The 12552-nt window shown below is 38.3% G+C and overlaps 1 protein-coding gene across 41 annotated transcripts in view; it reads right to left on the reverse strand.

Annotated features, from left to right (window-relative positions):
* The window catches only part of dlg2 (discs, large homolog 2 (Drosophila)), a 186852-nt gene that overhangs the window by 48956 nt on the left and 125344 nt on the right, over positions 1-12552 (reverse strand). For 40 of the 41 annotated variants that reach the window (XM_055017123.1, XM_035951106.2, XM_035951104.2 and 37 more), the window contains 3 exons: positions 2743-2796; positions 1758-1808; positions 21-145 (listed from right to left, as the gene is read on the reverse strand). In XM_055017123.1, coding sequence (XP_054873098.1) covers positions 21-145; positions 1758-1808; positions 2743-2796 — 230 coding nt within the window. Of the gene's footprint in view, positions 1-20; positions 146-1757; positions 1809-2742; positions 2797-8228; positions 8739-12552 lie in introns of those variants that run through there. The other variant, XM_035951116.2, reaches the window with a different exon arrangement.

Raw genomic sequence — 12552 nt, forward strand, 5'->3', positions numbered from 1 at the left:
TTTGTGGGTAAGTGGCTGACCTTAGACGTCCATCCTCTGATGCAGCTCCTCCAGGGATGATCTTGGTGATGAAGATGCCAGGGTCGTCACCAATGTGTGGATTGTCTGTCCCTCCAGCAATGCTAAAGCCCAAACCTGAGTTACCCTGCGGCCATGAAAAACAGTCAGAGACATCAGGGACTGGGCAGGCAGAACTTAGTGTGCTATAATGCTACTACAGTCATGGAAAGAATTATTAGACCACCCTTGTTTTCTTCAATTTCTTGTTCATTTTAATGTCTGGTACAACTAAAGGCACATTTGTTTGGACAAACTAAACGATAACAACAAAAATAGCTCATAAGAGTTTAATTTAAGAGCTCTTATCTAGCCATTTTACACGGTTTTCTTGCCAATAAGCAAAATCATTTAAGTTCTTATATCGATAGCTATGGCATTGTACTGCCAAAAGCAGTGCTTTTCGGCATTCCGTTTCCTTTTCTGTCTGTTTCAGTCACATGATACACACAGGAGTTAGTACTTGGTTGCATAATCATTGCTTTTGATGACTTTTGATGGCTTTTGATGGTCGAATAATTTTTCCCATGACTGTATGTCACTACTATTTACAACACACACACAACCTACAGTATATTATGTGCTATTTTATCTAAAATGTATAATAAAAAACAAGATTTAAAATCTTTTTGTCAGGGACATCCATACAACCCTACCAGATGAGCAAAAGAACCCCTTCACTGACACCACTGTGATGTTTCAAATGACTTTATTTTGAGCTTATTTGCAGCTTGATGTCTTTACTACTAATAATGATATAAAATACTGAACAACTGTAGGCAGAGAACAAGAAGAAGAACACTTAATAGGAGCACTGCATAACTGACAGTTACTGTTCTCATGATTATAATGTGAAAGCAATTTCCCCTGGAGGAACAATAAAGTATTTCTGATTCTGATTTTGATGTGATAAGCTGTGTTAAGTCTTTAATCATGTCAATACATGTCAGTTCAGTTCACAGCCTCTCTCTTGAGTTAACCTAGCATTGAATTTTACCTTGAAATATTGTATTAATGAGTCTTCCAGAGCAGGAGCTGCAGTTTGCTCTGAAAATAAATAGCCACTCACCAAATGAAAGTCTAGCTTTAATTAAGTTTTGTGCTCATAGGAATAGCAGCTTTTTCTGATTGCCAAACACACCGAGTGTCCCTGTGGGGCATCACAACCTGGATGCTGAATCAGATAAAGTCATTCATGGTGACACCTTGAGATAACCTGACACAAGTTGAACACTATTAAGGGAGAAAAGTGCTATGTAAGTGTAGACCATTTTGTAGACTAGCTTGTCTGTGGGCAGAGACTACTCTAGGAGGCTTTGGTCATCATCTGATGGCTGGAATACAGATGGAGGTAGACTTTTAGTTTAGTTTCTCTATTTAGTTGGTAGTATTGACAAATGCTGTGGGTCTGGTTTTGTACCTTGCCTCACTCTGCTGCCTGTTAGAATCCACTTAGCTTATATTTCCTTGTCAGTGACTTTATTTACCCACCTATTTCAAATGTGTCACATCTGCTTTAGCACACAAACCAGGGTTTAACAGGGTTCTGAGCAATTAAACTGTGTTATACTGTCTGCTTTGACATTAAAAATCTCCATGAATTCATCTTCAAGATGAAATTTTAGAACTACTTATAAACCATTCCAACAGGATGAAGATTTTCTGAGGTTAAACACAGCTGTGGGATCTGAAATACTCACCCGCTCTAGTGTAATTTCCTCAAACTCATATTCAATTTCTGTGCCATTGACCTGAGGAAATAAAAAGCAGGTTGAGCTAAGATATTGTCTCCATTTTTACTTATTTTTTTCCACACACAGCTTTAAAATGAATATGAATGCCTGTGCTGCTGAATAACTCTTCTGAATTACATTCATGCTGAATGATACTAACCACTGGCTCTACACTAAGACCAATTGCACAAAAGTGACAGGTAATTTCCCTCTTTCTGTACTAACCAGGGAGGGAAACATTTTAAAATGATGGGTAATCAGCATTAGATGATGAACTTTAGCAATAGAGGAGTTAGTGTTATGATGTAGCTCACTCACATGATTAATAAGCAGCAAGTGCTTCCGTCATTATACATTCAAAGTGGAATAGCACACATCACTTCACAGCAGCATTAGATGTTACTATCAGAACTTTAAATAACAGCAGTAGTAAGCAAGACCTGAAGACTTAATTAGCATCAACAAAGGAAAAGTTGATCTGATGTTACTATATGATCAGATGTTCAGTTTATGGACAGAAAACTATCAAGGGACAAAAGTGCCTAGCTAAATGTGAACAATGTCTTGCTTTACCACAAATCACAAACATGAAACTACTAACATATAAATACACTGTCTCTTGAAGCCAAATACCCTTCTGAGTAGCATTTGCTAGTTATTCAGCTTAGGTTCTGCATCATGGCTTCATTTTTGGTTTTGATGTAAAATGCTGTGAAAAGCACCAGAGATGAAGGTTTTTAGAAAGTCTTGTGCTGGTCTTTTATTCATGACAAACATCAATAATTCAGCACTGCGACCTCATTTGTTTTACTAAGATAAGTTACATCATCAAAACGTACTACTACACCATACGTACTCCGGAGTAGAGCTTCTACTCAAGTGTGCCTTGTTTGGCTGAAGGTATTGATCGTCCAATGAAAAAGAGTAATAGCTGCATTAAAAAAAGACTCACGTAAGGAACTGATTCCAAAGTGTCTGTGTTGACGATTATTGGAGCAGGACTGGCCTGGAAGAGAGACAGAGAGAGAAGAGGGATAAAAGACTGAGGGTTAGGTTGTAGTAATGGCGAGACGCTTGGACCCACCACAGTCCTACTTTCCATAAATGTATCCAGAGGACAAGCTCGTGGATTTCTGTATCTTAACAATTTAACAGACTTCCACTTGCTGGATGGCACTGTAAACACAGCACTCTGACAGTCACAGCTGAATGGGTTTAACAAGAGAGAGGGATGAAGAAAAAGGTTAGTAATCAAGTGGACTTTTCAAGGTTGTATCTTGCAGATGTGAATTCTGACACATCACTGAACGTTTCAATGGAGCATAACAACTGCACAATCAGTTATTCATAGCCTGCGTTGAAATGTTCCACAAATACAGTGAGACTGTCAAAACAGCTTTCCTGCTCAGATGTCTTTCTGCTGCATCTGTTATGGTTCCACTACACTACTTTCTAGTCTGAATTTTATATAACATTGACCTCCTGTCAGGTAATAATATTGCAGTCATATCAGTGCAGTATGAAATGAAGCCAACATCACATAGTGCACGCCAGATGCATCCTCCTGTTGGTAACTTGTAGAAAATGAGCATATGGTTAAAGGCAGAGTTCGTAAGAGAGCAACTGTGTTTCAGCCACAACATGAGAGTAGTGACCCGAACATCAGATAAACAGCAGCTGAGTTTGTGGTACGTAAACGATGAACTTAATGTATTTGACTCACTTCAAAAGATGATGTTCAAGGATGTTTTTGGAGATTCCTTTGAAATTCTTCCTTTGATTTTTGTCCCCAAAAACTGAATAAAAATCCAACAAACCAGGGCAATAACAAAAGAAAAGGCTAATTATTCTCCTGTGAATAATTAGAATGGAAAAGTATGTAATGCATAATAGGAATAATATATTTTATGCATTGGATTAGATCACCACTGTAGCTAAAAATCTGAATTCATAACAGTTACCTAATCCTATCACAATGTATTTTACATCTGGTCACATCATTAACTAGAAAGACTATCACACTGCATGCACATACAAATCTACACACATGTGCACACAAACACAGATTTACAGAGCCACAACATTAAAACCACTGACAGGGAAGGTGAATTACACTGATAATCTCGTTACAAGCGCACCTGTCAGGGAGTGGAGTATGTTAGTGAGCAAGTGAACTGTCAGTTCTTGATGTGTTGGAAACAGAAGCAATGGACAGGAAGGACTGGACCAATGTTGACAAGGACTAAATGGTGATGATTAGATGGCTGACTTTGAGCATCTTCAACATGGCAGCATTGCAACTTATTATATTAACGTGGCTCATTCAAATAGGCATCTCTTAATAGTGTACAAGACTGAACACTGAAATGTAATTTTGGAGAGAAATGATGAGAGGGATTAACAGTGTTTTGTGCATGAACATATGAATGAATACACAGTCATTCTCAGAGAGAACACACAACCGATCAACCGTAAACTCAACTCTGGAGTATAAGCAACACATTGCAACAGCATGTGCAACCCACAGTGGAATCCTTTTACTACTGCTCATTGTCAAAATGTGAAATACTCTTTTATTTATGTACATTGTATGTAAGTTAAAACATGAGCAAATACTCTCCCATCACACACATCCACTTCTACATACAGTATGCACTCGGTGTAGGCAGTGTTCACAGAAAAAGACTTTCCTAATTTACGTTTTTAGACAGAAACAATGACTATCAGCTTAAACAGAGAAAGGCACATACAGGCACTTGTGCAGCAAATCCCCTTATGCAGGAGAACAGAAACCTCAAAATGATTGTAAATCAGGAGATTCAATTGTTAATCTTATTCCTGTCACGGTGCTTCCGGCTGACCTGTGCCTGACAGTTTGCCAGCAGTTATGCAGATTATCAGGACAGTGACGTGCCTTTAGTATTATGTAGTGTAGTTTCTGAACAGAAATCCCACTGAAGTAATTCAGTCTTTTCAAAACAAAGCAAAACAAAGACGCAAAAAATTGGTAGGTATGTAGGAGCTACATAATATATGTTGTCACTTCTTTGCACTATTTTGCCCTTAACACAACACACGTAACACGGACACCACTGCCACAGTGAATATGTATACACCCACACACACCCCTGAGAGATAATGGTCACTGAACTGAGCACATAAATGGCATGCTTAACTACACTTAGGCTCATTTTATCCTTGTTCATGCTTATTAACATTGCCACGTGACGAGTTGCCTCAAACATCACATTAAGCCAGTGATCCAGCAGTATGGCAGCACAGAGCATCATATGTTCAGAGGCTTTCATGGAGCTTTAACCAGTAACAGAGATTATATCACTGTAACAACACTCAATTATTAATTACATTTCTGCCAGCACAGAAAAAAATAGAACATTCAGAGTGTCATAATAGTGCTATATTTTTAACAAATGGGTGAATGCAGAGTTTCACTGAGAACTCCTGTGCTACTTTCTCATGCACAACACAACTAAAGAAAATGGTCTGCATTTACACAGCACCTTTCTACCTTAGTGGTACTCAAAGTGCTTTACAATGTGTTTTCGCGTTCACTCATTCACACACCACACACCTGTCATTGGGAGCAGCTTGGGGTTAAGTGTCACTTCAGCATGCGGAGGAGTCAGGGATTTAAACGGCAACCTTGCGACCAGTGGATGACCACCTGAGTAGCAGCCGCCCCAAGACAAAAAAAAACAAGTGGACTGCTATCTGTTTGATCCCACAGAGAAGAATTTTTCAAACACTGCTTAAACACTGTGGTTGGTCCATTTTGATTCTAACATTCAAAGAATTTTCAAGTGTAATACACTACCGTTCAAAAGTTTGGGGTCACTTAGAAATGTCCTTATTTTTTTCAAGGAAATGCATTTTTTTGATGAAGATAACAATAAATGAATCAGAAATGCAGTCAAAACATTGTTAATGTGGTAATGTGGTTGTTTAAACTGCTATATAAATAAAGTTGGATTGGATTAGATTGGAGTATTCTAGCTGGAAACGGCTGATTTTTAATGGAATATCTACATAAGGGTACAGAGGAACATTTCCAGCAACCATCACTCCTGTGTTCTAATGCTACATTGTGTTAGCTGATGGTGTTGAAATGCTAATTGGTGATTAGAAAACCCTTGTGCAATTATGTTAGCACATGAATAAAAGTGTGAGTTTTCATGGACAACATGAAACTGTCTGGGTGACCCCAAACTTTTAAACAGTAGTGTAGATCGTGTTAAATGCTGACTTTGCACTTTTAAACTTCTAAAATTGATTGATTGGCTGATTGATAAGAAACATTGTTCATTTTGTTATTCATAAGCTTTCATTCAGTGTGCTAAGCAGAACAGAAATGGCATTCATCTGCTGAAACATGAAGTACTAACTGGATGATGAAGAAGGTGTAACTCTTACAGAGCAAAGCTGCAGAGCAGATACTAAAGATTTTACAGAGTAACTTGCTTGTGTCAGATCTTGTGCTCTTATTGAGTTTTGCTCAATTATTCAGTGTCCCTCTATGTACAGCGCTTCATGACTGTGGAGTGTATCAATTATTTACTGGTATGTCATGTAAAAATAGTCAACAACGCAACGTGAGATGTGGTTGCTTTAGAAGTATGGTTAGAATGAGGGAAAGAAGATGGATGGGAGTGACTGAAATGGACAGTACTAACCTGCTAACTTCAACTAGCAGTAGGGATAATATTGATGGACTGCTTTGGATCTAATTAGAGATTAACCATCATTTATCTCTTCAAATCAAGTAGACAATAAATTTTGGCATATTTAAAGGACAATTTCACACATTTTACAGATCATAGTCCTTCAGCTTTAAAAACACACGAGAGACCACTATCAGATTTAGGCTAAATTTGTCCTGTTTCACTTTGTGCATCTGTTTTGAGGACAACATTTCAATGTGAAAATATGAGTTTGTAGCAATGCTGTGTGCTAGAAATTTAAACACAACTAGTTCAATACAGCAAATACATTTTGAGGGAAATGAAATGCTAAACCAGAAAAGCACTCAGAGAACACAGTACTCCACCAAAGCTGCTCAGTCGTCTAATTTCTGATGGATTAAATCTTTAAAAAATTTGTGGTCCTCAGCGGTGAAGTTGTTGTAGGATTGCAATTTGAGTAATGCTGCGAACAGACAGATAAACAGACAAACCACATAACTCCACTGCGTTCCTTGGCGGAGTAATTATATGCTATGGAAATCCACTCTCAACAAATACTGTAGCTCTGCTCTGACAATCAGATGCAGCTTTGTAGCTCGAAATTTCTGAACTCATGGCAAACTGGTCTACCCAGTCACCCGTGAAATCAATTTCATCAGTGCAATCAAATTTTCTGCATTTTTTTTCCCACATTTGGAAACTACTGGGTGTGTACATAACAAACAAAAACAACCCCAATATGAGTGCCAAGAATAGACAAAGGAGTATGCCCATCTTTTATCCTTGTGCTTAGACTTTTCCTCTTCAGTATAACAGTTTCTCATGTTTGGCACGAAGTGCACAGTGCATTACAAAGGCTGTTCACACTGTCCATTTTGATACTGCAGATTTTGTGACTGATGCACCCAGTCTGATTATCTTTTACTGCTAACTTTTGGTGGCACTTGGAATTTCTAAAAACATTTGCTTTGACTGTCTGTGTTTCTTCTTTTTAAAGCATAACTTTGTTGCATCTAAGCTAAGTGTGATGTGGTAATTTTATTCTTACATCCATAATCTTGATGCGAAGCAAGTATCTCTTTTGGCTAAGAGTGTATATCATAAATAACACCTTAGTTCAGTAACAAACAAACTGAAGCTATTTTGACACAGGAATTTAATGGGGATACAGATGTGAGTAACAAAACACATGTTCTTTACAGTTTCTGACCATGGAAGCGCCACTAAAAAGGTAAAACAGTGCAATACAATTTTTCTGGATATCACATGGCATAGAGCAAATACATAAAAGTCTAGCTTGGATGGTAAAACAGGACAAAACACAGAGACATCACTTGTTAAAATGAGTCTATACACTCAACATTTATGACCATTTTTTCCTTGCTTGAAGTCTCAAACTGGGATATTACTCAAATGCACAATATGTGTAAATAATTTCTATTTTATTGACTACCTGGGAGAGAATTTTTTCAAGGTAGAAAATACAACCTAATGACGTGTTTAGTTAGAATAGTAGCTCTGTACAAAAGGAGCAACTTAGTTAAACTAAAGATTTTACACAAGCTTCAAGCTCCTTATTACTCAAGTTGCTGAGTAAAAAGGAACAATCTCAATCATACTACATCAATAGAGGTTATACTATGAGTGGCGCATGGTGAATTACTGCAGCATCAATAAAATGCATCATAATTTATCTTAATTCTACACTATAGAAGTTCTCTAATAAATGCAGTTTTACCTGGTAGGGTTCCTGCCAGGTCTGAATGCAGCCACACTCAGGGGGCAAAAGGTCACAGCTGCCCCCTTTGGCCACCAAACGGCTGGAGGTTCTAGAGGGCATGTTGTCCAAATGCCAAGCAATTCGACCTCCCCTACGCGGAAGTGTAGCGCCACCAGGGACAGATCCATAATTGTACCGCTGGCAAGGGTGATGGTGGTGGTGATTGCTGGAGTGCTGATGATGCCAGCTGGAGGAACACGGCACCTCGCCACAGTCAACCCTTCCATCCAGGTCCGCAAAGCAACTCTGCTGCTTGCTAAGGTAAGCAGTCATGCTGCTGCCTCTGCTTCCTTTACCACTTTGTATTTTGCTTCTTTCTGTTCGTCTTCTGTAGGTTCACTGCAACAGTCATCAGGCACGAGACACGATCCTGCCTGATGTCTGAACCGCTTGCCTTGGCAATGCGAATGATGAAGGAACCGACTAGCTGGCTGCTAAACAGGCTATAGAGGGTTTGTGTGTGACTGTGTGTGTGTGTGCCAAAGCTTCTGGAGTGGTAGAGCGATAAATGAGTAAGCGAGGAAGAGAGAAAGGGAAGGGGGTGAGGGGGAAGAGAGACATGGGGATTGATAGAGCAAGAACTGGATGAGAAGGAACTTGTAAGAGAGGGAGAGACAGGAGAGCTAAATGTGAGAGGAATTGAGGGGAGAGAGAGGGAGAAAGGGGGAGATGAATAATGGAGAATGATGGGAAGGAGAGAGACACATGAGAACAGCCAGAGATGGCGTCAGAGAGAGAGTGTGTTGTCTGTGCATTGGCTGTCGGCCACCTGTCAATAAATGACTCAACTATCACTGCTGCTTGACAGCATCTGCATCTCCGGGCAGAAACAACTGATGGTTAGTGCTACTGGGATTTGGAGGCAAAAGAAGCTTGAACTACAAATCCCTACACTATTACTATGGGAGTGCCTGATAGTTAAGAAACAAAACAAGTTCTTTCTTGACAATTAGAGCATCCTGTTTCTGGTCAATCAAGCTATGAGACACCAAGTAGCACAAATTGCTATTTTTTTAATTAATTAATTAATTTATTTATTTATATCAATGGATAAAATAATAATTTGCATTCAAGCTGAAGAACACAGACAAATACCATCCTACTCTTCAGTTGAATTTATTTCTTCTAAAGATTATAGTTTCTTTTAGCCAACTGTTTTAATGCCCTGCACACCACAGTTTTACCAACTAAATTTGCAGCAGAAGCACACAGATGTTTGCAGTAAACAGCTGTGATAAACCTGCTATTATACACCACCGTTCAAAAGTTTGGGGTCACCCAAACAATTTCATATCTTCCATTTAAACTCACACTTTTATTCATGTGCTAACATAATTGCACAAGGGTTTTCTAATCATTAATTAGCCTTTCAACACCATTAACTAACACAATGTAGCATTAGAACACAGGAGTGATGGTTGCTGGAAATGTTCCTCTGTACCCCTATGGAGATATTCCATTAAAAATCAGTCATTTCCAGCTAGAATAGTCATTTACCACATTAGCAATGTCTAGACTGTATTTCTGATTAATTTAACGTTATCATTAAAAATAACATTATTCATTGAAAAACTTCCTTTCTTTCCAAAATAAGGACATTTCTAAGTGACCCCAAACTGTTGAACTATAGTGTACATGACTTGTCCAGCACCTGCAGACGGACAGACCAAAACTTTCTCAAATTTTAGTGGAGATCAAAAATGTATCTAAAAGGAGAGTTAATGTTGGACAGCGTTCATCAGGTGTATGCAAATATGAATCCAAATTAAAGTAAGTAAAGTTACTAGACATAGGAGGAACTATAGTCATGAACACATTTGCGATATCAACTTTGTAAATACTTAAATGGAAAAAGTGGCATTAAAAATATAGAATTTAAAATAAAAAATTAATCTCTGATTCAAACTGATGATCTCAAACAATACAGCTTGGATAAACTGTATGCCAGGTTGAGACACAACAGTATACACACTGGTCTCAACTAATCATAGTTTTAGTTGTTACTGGAAAGAGGTACCAGCTACCAACTACCAGAAATGGCAATATAAGCAGAAAAAGGGTGTCTGAAACAGTGTGTATGATTCTGGCAGTTCTGTGTTTGGAAAAGACAAAAAAAAAAGAGAAAAGAATCACATAATGTGAATCTGAGTGTGGGTCCCAGCAAGAGAATAGTGTGAGTTGTTAATCCTTTAAGTGTTCTTCTGTTCAACTGTATTTACAGCTGTGAATGCTCAGAGATACCAAGAGAAGATAAATCCAAATCCAAATCCAACTTTATTTCTAAAGCACTTTAAAACAACACTGTCGACCAAAGTGCTGTACACATTAAATAATAGAATAAAAGAATAAATAACCAAATAAAAATACAAATAAAATAATGCGAGTATAAAAATCAGACATAAGACACAGGTTGTACAGTAAAAGTCAGCTCGAAGCTGAGCCATACGCCAAGTTAAAAAAATGTGTTTTTAAAAGAGATTTAAAAATAGGGAGGGAATCAGCCTGTCTGATTTTTAGTGGGAGCTCATTCCACAGTTTAGGAGCAGCCACAAAAAAAGCACGATCACCTCTCAGTTTCTTTTTAGTCATAGGCACCACCAGTAGAGCTTGATCTGCTGACCTCAGTGAGCGAGAAGGGTTGTAGGGAACCAGCAGATCACACGGGTACAGATGGGCCAAACCATGAAGGCATTTAAAAACAAATAAAAGAAGTTTAAAATCAATACGGAGGTGCACGGGGAGCCAGTGGAGGGATTGGAGGATGGGAGTTATGTGGTTATATTTACGTGACCCCGTTAAAAGGCGAGCGGCAGCTTTCTGAACCAGTTGAACTCTCGACAGTGAGGTTTTGCTGAGTCCAGAGTAAAGCACGTTGCAATAATCTAAACAAGTGGTAATAAAAGCATGGATCAAATTTCAAAGTTGTGAAGGAAATTCTCAGGCAACCACAATGTGCTATTGCCTATTGTCTGTTTAGTTTTTGTGCCTAACTGTCATTTATGATCCAGACGTTAAAATTGTGTTGTTTGACCCCAGCATCAGAGAGTCCACTACACTAAAATACAAACAAAATATCAGCAATCTCGAATAAAAGGCTGTAAAACTCCTGAATGAACAAGATGTTATTCTTTATCCCACAAAAGATGCAACATTCCTGTCCTTTCTTTGTATATCTTATGTTTCTTTAGGCATTTATAAATATAGAACCAAACAGGGAGTAACATTGCAAGCAATCCTACAAGACACTGTTTCTTAAAGCAATGCATACTTCTGTAACACAACCTAACATCTACGCAGCACAGTGAGACGAAAGGAAAGCAACTGCAGTTACGCATTAAATTACTGAAAGTATGCTAATTTGATCTGGATCAGGGTCATTGAGCTGTAAGCAAATTATGCTAAAATGTCTGGCTGCTTTAGTGTGAACATCTGTGACGTTAAAAAATATAACATACACCAAGTATATTCTGAATTCTCAACTGCAGGAAGATCACTTACAGCTTTATATGTAGCTACATGGAGATACCTAGCGATGCAGTATTTCCGTCACATGGTCTCTGTTGTTTTATACTTTAGTATGTGGTTGTTATCATGACCCATTCCATCTACCAGAGGCAACATTCACAAAACAGTCAGAGCATGGGTGGGCAGCCTGTCAGTGTGTGTATATAACATTATAACTCTGTGTGCGTGTGTGTGTGTGTGTGTGTGTGTATATATATATATATATATATATACATACACATATATACATATATATACACATATGCACACATATATATATATATATATTAATCATATACTGTTATTTGATGTCCTCTCTGTTGTTGATAAAAAACAATATGCATAATCCAGTGCTACACCATCTAATCAGTTGTGTTCTCTGTGTGTGTACTCAGTCCCAAGCACATGTGTGTTTGGTTTGTGTGACCCTGAGTTTCATTGTCAACCCATTCAGATACCATCTGACCCTTGACACAAACTCCGGATGAGCCAATCAAAATCTCACAAGTCATTTGGTGTGTCTGATCGAACAACTCTCAGCCACTACTTCTAAGAAATGTCATCATCTTTGCACTAAGAGGGATCCGTCATGGTAAAAAAAAGCTGAATTGCTTTAATGGGCCACTTATTCCTTGTGTGCCAACCACATATGGCCTGTTTGCATATGCTTCACTATCTAGCTTAACTTTATAATGCTGGTGCTACCATACAGTTCTATGGTATGACGGCATAATGAACAGAAACATGTATGGAATGTCAGGTGTAATATTCCAAGTGA

This window comes from Amphiprion ocellaris, chromosome 14 (assembly GCF_022539595.1).
Source record: "Amphiprion ocellaris isolate individual 3 ecotype Okinawa chromosome 14, ASM2253959v1, whole genome shotgun sequence".
Taxonomy (NCBI): Eukaryota; Metazoa; Chordata; class Actinopteri; family Pomacentridae; genus Amphiprion; species Amphiprion ocellaris.